This window comes from Garra rufa, chromosome 1, assembly GCF_049309525.1.
Source record: "Garra rufa chromosome 1, GarRuf1.0, whole genome shotgun sequence".
Lineage (NCBI taxonomy): Eukaryota > Metazoa > Chordata > Actinopteri > Cypriniformes > Cyprinidae > Garra > Garra rufa.
This window is the reverse complement of record NC_133361.1, coordinates 27,188,655-27,205,106: the sequence shown is the minus strand read 5'-3', so window position 1 is coordinate 27,205,106 and position 16,452 is coordinate 27,188,655. Positions and strand designations below refer to the sequence as shown.

At 37.6% G+C, this 16,452-nt stretch overlaps 1 protein-coding gene across 1 annotated transcript; it reads left to right on the top strand.

The window, feature by feature from the left end:
• The first annotated feature begins 430 nt into the window (after positions 1-430).
• Positions 431-16,280, top strand: angptl6 (angiopoietin-like 6). Its single transcript, XM_073833193.1, has 7 exons — positions 431-673; positions 2,295-2,804; positions 4,010-4,147; positions 4,615-4,816; positions 12,512-12,705; positions 15,326-15,596; positions 15,671-16,280. Exons 2-7 carry the CDS (start codon positions 2,334-2,336, stop codon positions 15,853-15,855), a joined length of 1,461 nt encoding a protein of 486 aa, XP_073689294.1. The 5' UTR covers positions 431-673; positions 2,295-2,333; the 3' UTR covers positions 15,856-16,280.
• Positions 16,281-16,452: the final 172 nt, after the last annotated feature.

The following is a 16,452-nucleotide window of genomic DNA, read 5'->3' as shown; positions in this document are numbered from 1 at the left end:
GTATGAAAGCTTTTCCATATTCCAAGCTTGCCTGCTGCACTGGTGGCTTCATGTGCTTGTGTAAGTCATGAAAACTATAAATATAAATCTATTGTTAGATTTCAAATCAGTAGGGTTTGCGGCATCAAAAGTAGCTGCTGTTTGTAACAAGCTGTTTTATGGACAGTAACTGTAATGTTATTACTGTAACTACTCCCCAACACTGGTCTGGACAATGGATGGGAGTGAAGGAGAGGGCGGTGGGTGTGCTTGTGTGTGGGGGTCAGCCCAGTGTTGGCCCAGAAAAGAGGGGGGCTGGTCTCATTAGGATGGTTTGTAATTAGACTGTTCTTTGTTTAGAGATCCTAGAGCTGATCTTCCTGCTTTAAAAGTTAACTGTCAGTCTGGGTGTCTCCCACTGCCCACTGCCTTTGAACATCTCCACTGAGGACAAGCCAGAACACTGAACAGACAGCCACTGCTACAGCTTTTATGTTCAATTACTGATGGAAAAGGTGCGTTTCTCCTTATGATAGTGATTTGTCATTTATATTATAATTTTTTATTTCTGAAGAGCACAGATCAGAAGCTCAGAGCTGAGTATCTTGTTTGAATCAACTGGAGGACAATCCATTACCTTGTTGAACAAAGCCAAAACCAAAAGAAAATATCATCTGGTGATATAACCGAGGAGGTAAGAGAAATATTTGTTCATGATGTGATGTTTTTTTTTTTTCAGAAACAGTTATTTTTTTTAAACAAATAATAGCATGCATTTTGTATGATGCCTCTTATTTTGGTCAAATGATTCTGCAGGGTGTATGTTAACTTGACCTCTTGTATATTCAGGTCCCACAAATGCATTGTTTCTTTTTAGCATTTTTGTGTATTTGAACCCTTTTCAACAATGACTGTATGATTTTAAGACCCATTTTTTCACTCTGAGGACAACTAAGGGACTCATATTAAACTATTAAAGAAGGTTCAAATGCTCACTGATGCTTTAGAAGGAAAAACTATGCATTAACAGCCAGGGGTGTACACTTTTAAACACAATGAAGATCCGTACATTTTTCATATTTTGCCTAAATTTCATTTTTTATTTAATACTGCCCTTAAGAAGCTACAGAAGATACTTAGATGTTTCCCAGAAGACAAAATAAGTTACATTTACCCTGATCTTCAAATTCAAAATGTTTTCACCCCTGACTCTTAATGCGTTTGGTTTCCTTCTAAAGCATCAGTGACTCTTTTAACCTGGAAAATGTGGATCTCAAAAGCATACAGTCTTTGTTGGAAAGGGTTCAAATACACAAACATCCTGAAAAATCAAAGAATTTGTGGGACCTTATTTTCTCTCATGAATATATGTAAGCATCTTTTATGAGAAATATCTTATTCAGGTCAGTACGAAATGAAAAAAGTATGCATTTTGTATGATTTTGCAGATTCTGCAAGGTGTGTGTACACTTTTGACCTCAACTGTATATGTTCTGAACAATGCAGTGAAACTTTTCAAAGTATTTATTGATATAATTGATAATTCACAATTACTTAATTTGCTTAACTTTGCATTTGCTTAACATTTCAACAAACTGAGATTACTTTTGGCAATTTTGGTGTTAATTGATATCATCTTTGATTCCATAGGCATCAGTGTTCTTTTAAATACTTTTGTATAGCTGTTACTTCAGTCAATATTTAGATTTGTTAAATGCTTATGACATTTATGATGTGTACCAAAGCTGTCATTTTCATCAGTGTTGACTTTAGCAATTGATTTTGACGATCAGATGAAACGATAGGTTGACTCAGGCTCTGTTTCTGTTGACATGCTAATTAACTCAAGAAAGGGCAAAACTGTTTTTTACCCCCCATCATTAAACATGAACATCTGGCATGCATCAAAAACTGCAGACCTCTTCAGTTCATGACTGACTGAGTGGGGGGTTATAACCTAAGTTGTCTATCAGGATTTAGCACACTGGAAAATGTGAAAAAACAAAACAAAACCAAAAATGTTTATTATATTTTCACAATTGCATGGAAATATGTGACGTGATTTAAAGGGACAGTTCACACAAAAAGGAAGACTTTCGTTCGTCTTTGGAACACAAATTAAGATATTTTTGGTGAATTCTGAGAGCTTTCTGAACCTGCATAGACAATAATGCAACTACCATGGCTCAGAAGGGTAGTAGGTTTAACCTTAATTTGAACCTTAATGGGACAGAATTTTCATTTTGGGTGAACCATGGCAAATTGGTGTCTAATTTGTCTGTAAATTAATAACATTTCTATTATTTGTTTGTTAGGCTCTTATTGGACAGTTGATTGCCTCAGTCGCAACACTTATGGAAATTCCAGTGACTTGTGCCTTGATCTTCCTACTGGTTTTTGGTGGGGCCTGCTGTGTGGACGGCCGGCAGGAGGCCTCTAACGCAGACACCTCCAAGGGTGATGCAGGCCAGAAAAGGTCAGAGAATAAGCCAAGCCGCTGTTCCTACACTTTCATCGTACCTCAGCAGAAGTTAACAGGGGCAGTTTGCGTGAGCACCGAGACGGCACGTGTCAACCGCTCTGAGATGGCGTCCCTGCGCGCGCTGCTGGACCGTCAGCAGGAACAGCTAGACACAATGCGTGGGCAGTTGGAGAAGGAGGGTGCACTGGCCAGTGAGATGAGAGTTCTGCGCAGGGAGAGCGTCAACATGAACGCCCGCATCACCCAACTCTACGCCCAGCTGCTGAAGGAGCTCATCCAGAAGAAGGATCAGGCTTTGGAGCAACGGAGGCTCGAGAGTTTGGTGTTTAATGCAACAGCCCAGGTAAACAAATGCATTTGCTATACTGTAAAGAAACATCATTGTCTCAGTTGTTTTTTCTAGATGGCAGTGAGAATAGATCTTTTGCCTAAAAGTCTCCTGCTTCTCCGTTTTTTTTACAAATTTTTGTAAAACTTATTCTTCAACATGGAAGTAAGCCTATGAGCGAGACTTCTGGTTCATTAGCCGCTGTAGGGAAATATTGAGAGGAATAACAACGTGTAGTAAATGGTAAAAGTTGCACTACAAACCAGTGTGGTCATAATTAAGATAATACATTAAAATAATATGGTGAGACACACCAATTTGCAATATCAAGCAGCAAAATTAGCTGTTTTATACAGTTAAAAATAGCTGGACATGGATGAGATTGCAAGCCAGACACATACAATTTACAAATGGCCGTGCCTGCCCTTAAAGGAAAAATAAGGTGGATACTTAAAATATACACTGCCCTCCAAAAGTTTATTCAGTTTGATCAAACATTGACTTGATATATTACTCCAAGCCTCCTGAAGGATTGCCCAAAGATGAGTCACACTATGCTAATATCGTCCAAAACCACACCAGGGGTGTTTCCAAACTTTTGAGTGATTTTTGAACCATTTAAGTAGGACTTAAGCACATCTTTTGACAAGCAGTTAAACTAAAAATAATAATGCCAATTTCTATTTAATTGTATGTGTCATTAGTATATTATGTCAGAATATATAAACACATTTGTAATAATAAAGTTGTAATATAAAAATAGATTACTTTTACAATTTAAAGTAATGTATGTAATATTGCATAACACATGTATTTAAAGCATGACATAATATTATTACGCTTTTAAACTTTTATTGTGGCATTTTTATAAAGCACACTTTAAAATTATATTTAAATGTGTTAAAAATTAGTGCTGGGCAACGATTAATTGCGATTAATCGCATTCAAAATACAAGTTTTTTTGTACATAATATATGTGTGTACTGTGTATATTTATTATGTATATATAAATACACAGCCATGCATGTATATATTTAAGAAAAGTATGTTATGATTTATAAATTAAATATATTTTTGATTGCTTAAAAAAAAAAAAGAGGCGAGTGTCGAGTAACAGGCAAAATACCAGAAATGCACATTCAATCCTATTAAGCACACTTGTTTTACACAAGAGATGTATTGATGCACCAATCATTGGATGACTCATTTTTACTTTTCAGGTGCTTCAGGTGTCCACCAGTTACAGAGATTTGGAAATGAAGTATGACGCACTCACTTCTCTAGTGAGCAACCAGAGCCAACTAATCACACATCTGGAGAAACAGTGCCAGCTCAAGAACCCCCCTAAAGCACTGCAGGTAAGAGCCATCTGTTATGCATTTGATGCCTTTGTGCTTTTGCTTTGTAATATGGACTTTTACATTGTAGTTTTACTTGGTTCCTGTTCCTGTTTCCTCTTGTCATTAGTCTGCTTGTTTCCAGATGTGTTTAGTTAGTCTTGTTAACCCTGTTTATAGCCCTTTCCTGTGTTCATTAGCCCTTGTCCAAAATAGCACCCTAAACCCTTGTGGTCTTGTTCTGAGGCCACATGTTTTGTGACATAAAGCTGCTTTAGTGTGCTGTAGAGCTTTCCTCAGCTGCATCTTGTTTCTTAGTTTTGTGGTTTTCCTGTGTTCTGTTGTTGTTTTAATAAACACTGCCTACTTTTGGATCTAACTGTCCCGCGTCTTTGAATTTTCCCTTCATGACAAAGTCTGAGCTTTCAGCTTTTCACAGGTGCATCCCCCTCAAAACCAAGTGAAATTTCTTATGAATTTCTTTACAGGAAACCACATCACTTCCGGTTCAACAGTCAAGTGGGAATGTGAACACAGAGCCTAAAGAAGTTGCCAGCAATGTCCAAAGAGACCAAAGTGGCCCTGTGCATCAAGAACAGATTCCTCTAGATCTGCTGGAGACCTTCGCTGACTTGCCCAGTCTGCCAACAGACACACCTTTCACCAGTTACCCCGTGACTAAATCTCCAGGTAGCATAAAAACCCCTAGACTAGGGTGTAGCTGGCATTGCTTTGTAATTTCTAAGGTGGTTTTTAGTGTGTTGCTGGGTGTTCAATGTGGTTGCTAGAATGACCCAAATTACTTAAATGACCGAATGTGGTCCCTTCTGCATTGCATCTGTTTTATCATCCTCCAACTCAAAATCTTAGAAAATACTTGATGACATTGATGAATATTTTCAATAATGATAACATGTTTTTGTGTCAGTACCTTGGCTGTTTTGGCCTGTCATGGATAAATCAATCAACTAAAGCCGCTAATACGTGGCCACAACTCCCTCTCTCAATAAGTGATTAATTGAATTATTCATTTAGAAGCAAAACAAGTGATTCCCTACATTCCAATGTTCATACTCTCCATCCTAAATAGTATGCGAGATTAGATTTTTGGATCTGAAGTGTGGATCCTTGCACACTCTAATGGCTAATATTGTTCACAATTCTTTGTGCTTTGGCAAAGGATTCGTTCAGAACTACAAACACACATAAAAAGCGTTAAAAAACTACAAACATTGTGGATGGTGGAAAAGCCTTTTGTAGAGAGGTTAAAATAGAGGGTTTGCACTTACGTCATTATTTGATCAGTTACCTGGATGCCGATGGAAAAAAACGTGTTTACATTCAGTGCCGCCAATATGGCCGATTAATGGCGCTTTGTAAAAACACTCTATAACAATATGAACTTTTTGTAAATGCATTATTGTGCAAAAAAATTTGAGAAGAGTTCTCTGCATTAAGACCCATGGCTGCCAGATCAAGGTGCTTCTTTTCTCTCCTATCTGACAGGAAGTTAAATGAAATGTGTAGGATGTTAATGTGACAATATACGATTGACAGGCCAGTTTGCAGTGACAGGGTGTGTATAACTATGCAACAGCAGTGTATTTTTACTTTTATAACTTAAATTATGGGACGTTCAAATAGAGTGTTTCACAATGCGTCATCAATTGGCCATATCGGCAGCACTGAACATAAACAATGCTACTGAATCAATTAAAACTTGCATATTTTGCTGATGTTTTGGGCTGTACTAATCAGTCAGACCAAGAAAAACATTATATCGACTGCCAAAAGTTATAACAAATCAAGAAGAGTGCAAAAATCTGAGAAGCAAAAGCCATTTGTGACCCTGGACCACAAAACCAGTCATAAGGTTAAATTTTACAAAACTGAGATGTATACATCAGATGAAAGCACAATAAATAAACTTTCTATTGATGTATGGTTTGTTAGGATTGGACGATATTTGGCCGAGATACAACTATTTGAAAATCTAGAATCTGAGGGTGCAAAAAAAATCTAAATACTGAGAAAATCACCTTTAAAGTTGTCCAAATTAAGTTCTTAACAATGCATATTACTAATCAAAAATTACATTTTGATATATTTATAGTAGGGATTTTACAAGAAATCTTCATGGAACATGATCTTTACTTAAATTCCTAATAATTTTTGGCATAAAAGAAAAATCAATAATTTTGACCCATACAATGTATTTTTGGCTATTGCTACAAATATACCCCAGCGACTTAAGACTGGTTTTGTGGTCCAGGGTCACATTTGTGGAAATCCTCAACCAGGATTTCCAGGGCAAGAATCTTGACAAACATTTGTGTTTGTTCTTTTCATTTCCAGTAATGTAGGTGAAATATTAGGCTAATTATTTTAATTAATACTGCTCATACGTATCTTTACCACCCATTAACTTTAGTTTGTCAGAATATTGTGCCCTTTCCTGCTTACTAAGTCTTTCTCTATATGATTTTTCCATAGTTTAGACAGCATAAATTATCAAGACAATGTATTCAGTAGTACATTAACCATGCAAACCATGCTGTTGTTTACATCCGGGCATCACCAGTATGTGACGTAAGTGCAAACTCTCTATACTGCTAAAGCTTTTGGACATGTTTTTGTTTTGTTTTGCAAATTGAGTGATATACTTGATAATATCAGCGTGCATATTGGTAAAACAACAATTGCGATATTATCGCAGATGACAAATATTGCACACCCCTACTCTGTAGCACAAATGGATGAGTTACACACCAAAGTTTAATATTTAGGGTTAGGCTTTTTTTATCCTTAATCTAAAGTCTCCACAATAGTAATAATGATCCTTGTCTGAGCAAATGAGTAAGAATCCCAGATGTGTTTCCCATGTAGGAGTTCGAAAGGCCTGGGTGTCAGTGACCTGTAGTCAGAAAACTTTATCTCTGAGAATTCCAAACAGTGTCTTATCAGCGGTGGTGAACCTCATTACTCTACACAGGACTGTGAGAGCTGTTCTCAGGCTGAAAGCTGTGTATTAGCATAAGCACACACACACACACACACACACACACACACACACACACACACACACACACACACACACACTTGTTTGTTTTTGTGAATTGTGGGGACATTCCATAGACGTAATGGTTTTTATACTGTACAAACCGTACTTTCTATCACCCTACACCTTCCCTACACCTAAACCTAGCCCTCACAGGAGACTGTGCATACACTCTAAAAAGTGCTGGGTTAAAAAATAACCCAACCATAACCCAGCTGCTGGGTAACTATGGGACAGGACACGCGTTGGGTTGTTTTGACCCAAGTGCTGGGTTAAATCATTTGACCCAAAATGCTGGGTTGTTTATTTGACCCAACCAGTGGGTCAGATTAACTGTGCTGCTGGGTTAAACACTACCTAAACATTGGGTTATTTGTTGTCTCATTGCGTTGCTACCTTTATTTTTTACCAATAATAATATATAAATCACAAAGGAATGTAAAATTATTATTGTTTTTCTGTAATACATTTACACAACACAAAAAAATGCAACTGTAAACATCAATTTAATAAGTTTTCACATTTCTTTTTAATACAATTTTCAAAAGGGGTGCAGCTGTCACACATTTTGTCCAACCCATATAGACACAAATAACGGTTTTAGTAGATCAGTTTTTTAAAACACAAAACTGTAAACTAGGCACTGTACATTCCTATTCTTTGTCAACATTGCAGCAGCAGAACAGTCAAAAATGAATTATTACCACATTAGAATCATTCCAAACATCGTGCCATTAAACCTAAGCCCAACAAAGTCCACCAGACAATATTTACAATTTAAAACATGTTAGTGTTTAAATGTTAAGTGGCCAGAAAAGAACAGTTGCCCACAAAAACACATGAAGACTTGTGTCCATCAATATGATATACTGCACGCCGGAGAAATTCACAGGCAAAAGTCCGCTTCAATGGCATGGCCTGGAACAATGGCGAAGGTCTGGGAAGTCGTTGTCTCATCCCCAAGGCACAAATCCACCATGTTGATCCCCACCTGTTAATTATATGACATTTAGTCTTGCAAACAAACTAAAATTTTAAGTTAAGTGTATTTTATGAACATAAACACAGAGGTGTGAAATAAATGCTCATTTCAGAAGAAAATTTCAAACTGCACTTTTAGTCTTTTACATCTGAACTCTTCATACAAGGGTTGGCCAAAATTATTAGAATATAAGTATTTTCACCAGCTAAAAAATGGTTTTAAATCAGTGATTTCTATCTTTTGCTGTGGTGTGTCAGTACGGAATATCAGTTTACATTTACAAACATTCATTTTGCCATTAATTGTGTTAATCAGGTGACATTTTTGTTTGCACAACAGCCAGTGCTCCACACAGGATCTGTTCTCATCATCATCCAGAAGAACTGTGGCAACGTCTCCAAGATGCTTCAAGAGACCTACCTGCAAAGCTACAGTACTGTTAAGAGTTTTAAGCACTTGTCTAAAAATGTTGTAAAATGAGGATGCTGTCAAAAATAATGTCATTAATAGATTTACTTTATCAATTCACTTCGATTAACTAAATTAAATCAACATTTGGTTTGACCATCCATTGCGTTTAAAGCAGCTTTTACCCTACACTAGGTGCACTTGCACATAGTTTTTCAGGTAGCTTTGCAGGTAGGTCTCTTGAAGTATCTTGGAGACATTGTCACAGTTCTTCTGGATTTAGTCTGTCTCAGTTTGTTCTGTTTCTTCATGTCATTCCAGACAGACTGGATGATGATGAGATCAGATCTCTGTGTGGAGGATTGGCTGTTGTGCAAACAAAAACCTCACTGGATTATCACAATTAATGGCAAAATGAATGATTGGAAATGTAAACTTATATTTGCTACTGACACACTATGACAAAAGATAACAATCACAGACTTAAAGCCATTTTTAGCTGGTGAAAATACTACTGTTGTAATAATTTTGGCCACCTCTGTGTTTATATATACACCCTTATTAGAGTAGAAAAAGTAAAACAAAACTTACAGGTTGTACGTCAATGAATGGCTTCCGGGCTTCCGTGGTTGTGGGTCTGAAGACATTTTCTCCAGAGTGGGCAGGACTTTGAAAACACTCTCCTCTTTAGCATCTAAAACATAGGAATAATATGCAAACTGTGAAACTTATCTTATAATCACACACTGAAGCACTTTCATGTGAAAGTTTCTTCATTCGTTTAAATAATGCTAATTAATAACTAGTTAACCAGTTGATGTGTGTCAAATACAGTTGCATTTTGTTTTTATATAATGACATATTAAGATAAAGCTTACCTTAAGTCATGTCACCCAGCTCTAAATGCACCTATCCACCTCGCTGAGCATTGGCAAGAATTAGGTCTACAACTGTAGCCCAGTCTTCAAAAATCTGCCTCTGGATTTACCTTCCTAAAGTCTTGTGAAATCTGGTAAAATTTGAAAAAGAAAGACAAATCTGGTTAAATAAGTTAAAGTTTTATACTGGTCTCCTAGTTTGTAAAGCAACACAAGCATTCACTAAAATAGAGGAAGAGTAAGGGGCACGCTTTCTCCTTTCCAAAACCATAGATATATATATAGGCGTCCAAAACGCTCTGTAGCTTGCTCTCCCTTGGCATCTGCCGTTGCTAAACAACTATGTCCTGCACTCTCCATGAAGACGCAGAAGTTTCAGCAAAAATATCACTTGTTGTGCTATTAAATGTATTTAAAAATGGTTATTCCTGTACAGCTATGATAAGATGTTCCTCCAACTTGGCTGTTAATGATAAAGCTGATTGGTTCTCGTCACATGACCTGCGGTGGTGCAGAGTGCGGACGCGCCTGGAAAAAAACAGCTTCTATTATGAGCGCGCATACGGCGCGCCTTCATTTCAAATAAGGAACTTGAGCGCGCAAAAGATGCGACATGAACGGCCCCTAAATGACCGCATATACCAAGAGAGATAAAGTCTAACTTTACATACTGTAGCTAAGACAACATTACATCTAAGTAGCATATAGTAGTACATACCAGTCATATTGTGGTTTAATGTTATTAAAGTAAGGAGCAGGGCGTTTTAGCTAATGCAGATACCTGAGGGAAAAAAGCGCGAAAATGTTCAACATTCAAATGATGGATCTGTCGTTTGATTCGGCACGTCGCAGACATATACTTGTAAAAATATGCCCTTAAAAGATCAATTTTTGTACGAAATAGTCTTAATTTTGACAAAACACATTGCAAAGCCATACAGTACACAGACAGTAACAGAACTTACCCCCGTATTTCTGACCTACCCTTTCCATAAGACGTTAAAATAAAGGCTATGTATACTGCAAGTTATATAAATAACATTAACGTTACACATACACACACACAACTTTTATATAACGATAAAGCGACTGTTGAGGCAAAAATAGTAAATTAACTGGCTAGGCTGCTGAGGTACTTAACGGTCGTCATTCACGGAATAAAATGCTAACCCCGCACAGCGACGTATCAAATATTGCATTAAACAGTGAAATGAGTGTGCTCTTAAACACAACTTATTTAAAATAAAGGTAAATAATTATATAATCATATTATTAACTTAAATTACCTTATAATCCTGCTTGCTGCGAGGTGCCTGACCGCCTGGTGACGAGACGACTGAAGAATCCAGAAGGTTCGATGAAGTGAAAAAATAAATAAACCGGTTGGGTCAAAATAACCCAACCCAGGTGTTCATAGTGAAAGAACCCCTTACAGTCATTTTGACCTAGCATGATCAACCCAACTGTGTGTTTACAGTACCTCAAACAACCCAACATTTTGACCCAGCACAATTAACCCAGCAATGTGTTTAGAGAAATAACCCAGCACTTTTTAGAGTGTATCTTTACATTCTCAAAAAAACGTATTCTGTATGATTTATAAGCCTTTTGAAAAGTGGGGACATGGGCAATGTCCTCATAAATCACCCTCTCCTTGTAATACCTATGTCATACCCATGTTATTACACACATTTGTGTCCTGATATGTCACAAAAACATGCCCACACACACTCATACAATAGGCAAGTTAATCACCACCTTTATAAAAGCTTTGTGAGACAAACTTTGAATTACAGTGCAATGCAGTGTGAGATTACAGGACACAAGTCCACTCCAAAATGACAGCACTGTTACAGCAGCCACTAAACTGTTTTAAAGCACACTCTTGCTGACATTTAGAGTTTTGAGATAGATATTTGTAAAGAAAAGATCTTTGTACTTAAAGGAAACAGTTCACCAAAAAATGAAAAAATGCTGAAAATATACTCACCCTCAGCCATCCAAGATGTAAATGAGTTTGCTTCTTCATCTTCAAATTTAGCATTAAATCACTTGCTCACCAAAGGATCTTCTGCAGTGAATGAGTGCTGTCAGAATGAGAGTCCAAACAGCTGACAAAAACATTACAATTATCCACAAGTAATCCACACATCTACGGTCCCTCAGTTAATGCCTTGTGAAGTAAAAATATTTTTGTCTGGTTTCTTGCTAAAATACAAGTCCTTTATCCAATAACTATTGCTTTCTTCAATGAACAAACAAACTCATCTACATCCTAGATGGCTTGAGGGCGAGACGTTTTCAGCAGTTTTTTCACATGTCAGATATTTAATAAAACAGTGCAAACTTTTTCTTTTAGGTTTTAGTCTTTATCTATGTACACATGTATGGAAGGTGCCAGTGAGTGGGGTAGGTCAAATTCTTCTGGTGGTTTGTGGGAGTGTGAATTCCTCCATGTTGGAATGATAAGTAAAGGCTGAGAGATGGCTGTATACAGTATACAGATCGTGACCTTGCTGCTTTCTGAACCAACAGATGCGCAGCTCTTCCTTACTGTCCATCTAGCTCGTCCACACTTTCTATTCATTGTGGAGCACTGCCACACAGCTTATGTACCCAACGCAAATGCTAAATTTGAATTCTGAACATAGAGACCAGCTGCTCTGAAAGTTTCAGATCTGCTGAAGAGCTTTTGTTAAAAGTGTCTTTTGAAATTGAATGATATCATACCAATTTCTCAGACTTTAATGAAAGGTTTTAGAGACAAGCCAACTAATACCACAAAACATCTGGTTGACTTCCCACCACAAAGAATGTCATGGAATGATAATGTCAGATAATGTAATTTATTTATTGGCTTTTTTTTTTTTTTTTTTTTTTTTAATCCAAATAAGTGGTATAATATTCTCAAGAAATTGTTTAAAACATTTTGACTAGAGAGTGTAATCCATGCAGAAACACCAGGAATATCCATAATATCCAATCAAAACAAGTACATTGTAAATAAGTTAAAAATGAAACATACTTGAATTAGTTGTCTTCTTACATCTCTTTTAAAGGGCCATGGAATGACTGCAATCATGTGCTGGAGTCAGGAGAGAAAACCAGCGGCATCTACCTGCTGCGACCACGCAATACTAACCATCTACTGCAGGCCTGGTGTGACCAGAGCAGAGCTCAGGGTGGCTGGACCGTTATCCAGAGGCGACAGGATGGCTCTGTCAACTTCTTCAGGACCTGGGAGCAGTACAAGGTGCACAAAACAAAACATTACTTAAGTGGTAAAGTTGTATCTTATAGTTCTCTGTAGCATCTGTGCTAAGTGAACACTGTGTAACATTTCCACCAAAGCAACCAGTTCCAAACAAATGTAATTAAATGTGTTTCCACATATAGTTTGTTTTAAAGGAACCAAACCCAGTACACTTAAAGTGAACCAGAAAAGGAACCAGGCAAAAGTGACCTCAGTCCTTTTTGTGTTCACAATATATTGGACTCAAAAGAGAACCCAATTCTTTTCTTGGTCCTCTTCAGCAAATACCACAAACTAAACTTCTTCGTTTTAACCTCAAGCATATTACTGTTGTGTTCGTCCATACAAAGCATACCAGGACCTCCAGAGGTGGTCTGAGTATGGTTCACTTTTGGGCAGAGGTGGGTAGTAACGAATTACATGTACTTCGTTACATTTACTTGAGTAAATTTTTGGGGTAACTAGTACTTTTGGAGTATATTTAAAGATTTACTTTAAAGTTTGTCAGAATTAGTGGGTTTTTGTTTGTCCACCCGCCTCTTGAGGATTGACCACAAGTTCTCAATGGGATTAAGATCTGGGGAGTTTCCAGGCCATGGACCCAAAATTTCAACGCTTTGGTCCCCGAGCCACTTAGTTATCACTTTTGCCTTATGGCACGGTGCTCCATCGTGCTGGAAAATGCATTGTTCTTCACCAAACTGTTGTTGGATTGTTGGAAGAAGTTGCTGTTGGAGGGTGTTTTGGTACCATTCTTTATTCATGGCTGTGTTTTTGGGCAAAATTGTGAGTGAGCCCACTCCCTTGGATGAGAAGCAACCCCACACAAGAATGGTCTCAGGATGCTTTACTGTTGGCATGACACAGGACTGATGGTAGCGCTCACCTTTTCTTCTCCAGACAAGCCTTTTTCCAGATGCCCCAAACAATCGGAAAGAGGCTTCATCGGAGAATATGACTTTGCCCCAGTCCTCAGCAGTCCATTCGCCATACTTTTTGCAGAAGATCAATCTGTCCCTGATGTTTTTTTTTGGAGAGAAGTGGCTTCTTTGCTGCCCTTCTTGACACCAGGCCATCTTCCAAAAGTCTTGGCCTCACTGTGTGTGCAGATGCGCTCACACCTGCCTGCTGCCATTCCTGAGCAAGCTCTGCACTGGTGGCACTCCGATCCCGCAGCTGAATCCTCTTTAGGAGACCATCCTGGTGCTTGCTGGACTTTCTTAGATGCCCTGAAGCCTTCTTAACAAGAATTGAACCTCTTTCCTTGAAGTTCTTGATCCTATAAATTGTTGATTTAGGTGCAATCTTAGTAGCCACAATATCCTTGCCTGTGAAGCCATTTTTATGCAACGTAATGATGGCTGCACGCGTTTCTTTGCAGGTCACCATGGTTAACAATGGAAGAACAATGATTTCAAGCATCACCCTCCTTTTAACATGTCAAGTCTGCCATTCTAACCCAATCAGCCTGACATTATGATCTCCAGCCTTGTGCTCGTCAACATTCTCACCTGAGTTAACAAGACGATTACTGAAATGATCTCAGATGGTCCTTTAATGACAGCAATGAAATGCAGTGGAAAGTTTTTTTCGGGATTTAGTTCATTTTCATGGCAAAGAAGGACTATTCAATTCATCTGATCACTCTTCATAACATTCTGGAGTATATGCAAATTGCTATTATAAAAACTTAAGCAGCAACTTTTCCAATTTCCAATAATTATGTAATTCTTAAAACTTTTTGCCACGACTGTACTACTTTCTTCACATACTTTCTGTTCCGTAGAAAAGTGATTCTATTTAGATGACAGACAATTATCCAGTTCCTAAATGAATCAGTGTGTTTGGGCAAATAATTCAATGACTCACTCTTAGGGACAGTCAGTTGTCCCTGCCGGACCTGAGACTTGAACCCACAACCTTCGGGTTACAAGTCCAACTCTCTAACCATTAGGCCATGGCTGCCCCCACACAAACAATTTGTTAAAAACCCTTAGTGTATTTTAACAAATCGTTTGAGTGAACAATTCAATGACTCACTCATAGGGACAATCAGTTATTCCTGAATGAATCAGTGTGTTTGTACAAATCGTTTGAGTGAATGATTCAATGATTAATTGTTGAACAAATTGTTTGAGTGAATAATTCAATGACTAATTTTTAAAGACAGTCAATTATCTAGTTTCTGAATGAATCAGTGTGTTTGAAAAAATAATTTAAGTGAAGTATACAATTACTCACTCATAGGGACAGTCAGTTATCTAGTTCCTGATTGAATCCGTGTGTTTGAACAAATCGTTTGAGTGAATAATTCAATGATTCACCTTTAAAAACAGTCAGTTATCTAGTTCCTGAATGAATCAATGTGTTTGAACAAATTGTTTGAGCGAATAATTCAGTGACTCCCTAAATAATTTAATCAATGACTCACTTATAAAGATGGTCACTTATCGCCATCTACTTGTGTATTAATGTTATCCAGAAAGAGTCATTGTAAAATCCCAACCACTAAAGGCTAGAATACACTACATGAGCCATGGGGGGTGCACTTATAAGCACCCTTATGAATAATAAAAGCTGATTTTTTTAAATTAATGACATAGCTATTACCTATATACAGCAAGGCTTTGGGAATCTGGATGGAGAATACTGGCTGGGTTTGGACCACCTGTACTGGCTCACCTCTCAGGCCACCTACAAACTGCGAGTAGCCATGGAAGACTGGCAAGGACGACAGGTGTTTGCAGAGTATGACAGCTTTAAGGTGGAACCAGAGAGTGACTGGTATCGTCTACGGTTAGGCAGTTATCAAGGCAATGCAGGAGACTCCCTCTCATGGCACAACAATAAAGCGTTCACCACTCTGGACCGCGATAAGGATGGTTATTCAGGTAATCAGTCTACTCTAAGTATGATTTGTCCTTAAAAACTGTTTTAAACAGCATCTGTTGTCTATCCTTCATAGGTAACTGTGCTCATTACCAGAAGGGTGGCTGGTGGTACCACATGTGTGCCCACTCCAACTTGAACGGGGTGTGGTATAGAGGAGGCCATTACAGAAGTCGATACCAGGATGGTGTTTACTGGGCAGAATTCCACGGAGGCTCATACTCTCTAAAGAAAGTGGTCATGATGATCAAACCGGCTTAACATGAACAGAAACAAATCACCCAGAGAGTCGAGAGTACTTAAAGTGACACTTTTTGCCACCTTTTCTTCACAAAGATGTGATAAAGAGCACTAAATGCTTTTGTGGAGATTCAGGTTATTTTTTATAAGAGATCTCCCTATTGAGAAAAACAGCATATACTGGTTAGGGATTATTTTGAAGTATGGCAGCTGGTTTGAGCTGGTAGTTGCTCAGGACCAGCTTAAACCACCTCATGACCAACTAAGGATCAGCTTAAACCAGCTCTAACCAGCATATGCTGTTTTTTCAAAAAATATTTTTATTGAATATTTTTATTCAAATGCATTCTAATGCATTATTGTATTTTGGAATACATTATATATATATTTTTCAAATGTTGGTATTTTGGAAAATTGCTATATAATGTTCATATTTTCAGTCACTACTAGAGTGTTGTCTAAAATTATAATTTTTTAAATTGTATTTCTTTAAACTACAACAATATTCATTTAAATATTCATATTAAAATATTAATATTTAGCATGTCTTTTTGCGTCATTATTTGATTGCCTCACACGTGTGGTTTTCCTCTTTCTTACTGAGTTTAGGCAGGATTT

Excerpts from the sequence above, each read along its gene's own strand:
- angptl6 (XM_073833193.1), top strand. The coding sequence starts at position 2,334 with ATGGAAATTCCAGTGACTTGTGCCTTGATCTTCCTACTGGTTTTTGGT. Across the intron at positions 4,817-12,511 it reads CCCCGTGACTAAATCTCCAG|GGCCATGGAATGACTGCAAT; the intron begins GTAGCATAAAAA and ends TCTCTTTTAAAG. Across the intron at positions 15,597-15,670 it reads CGATAAGGATGGTTATTCAG|GTAACTGTGCTCATTACCAG; the intron begins GTAATCAGTCTA and ends TATCCTTCATAG.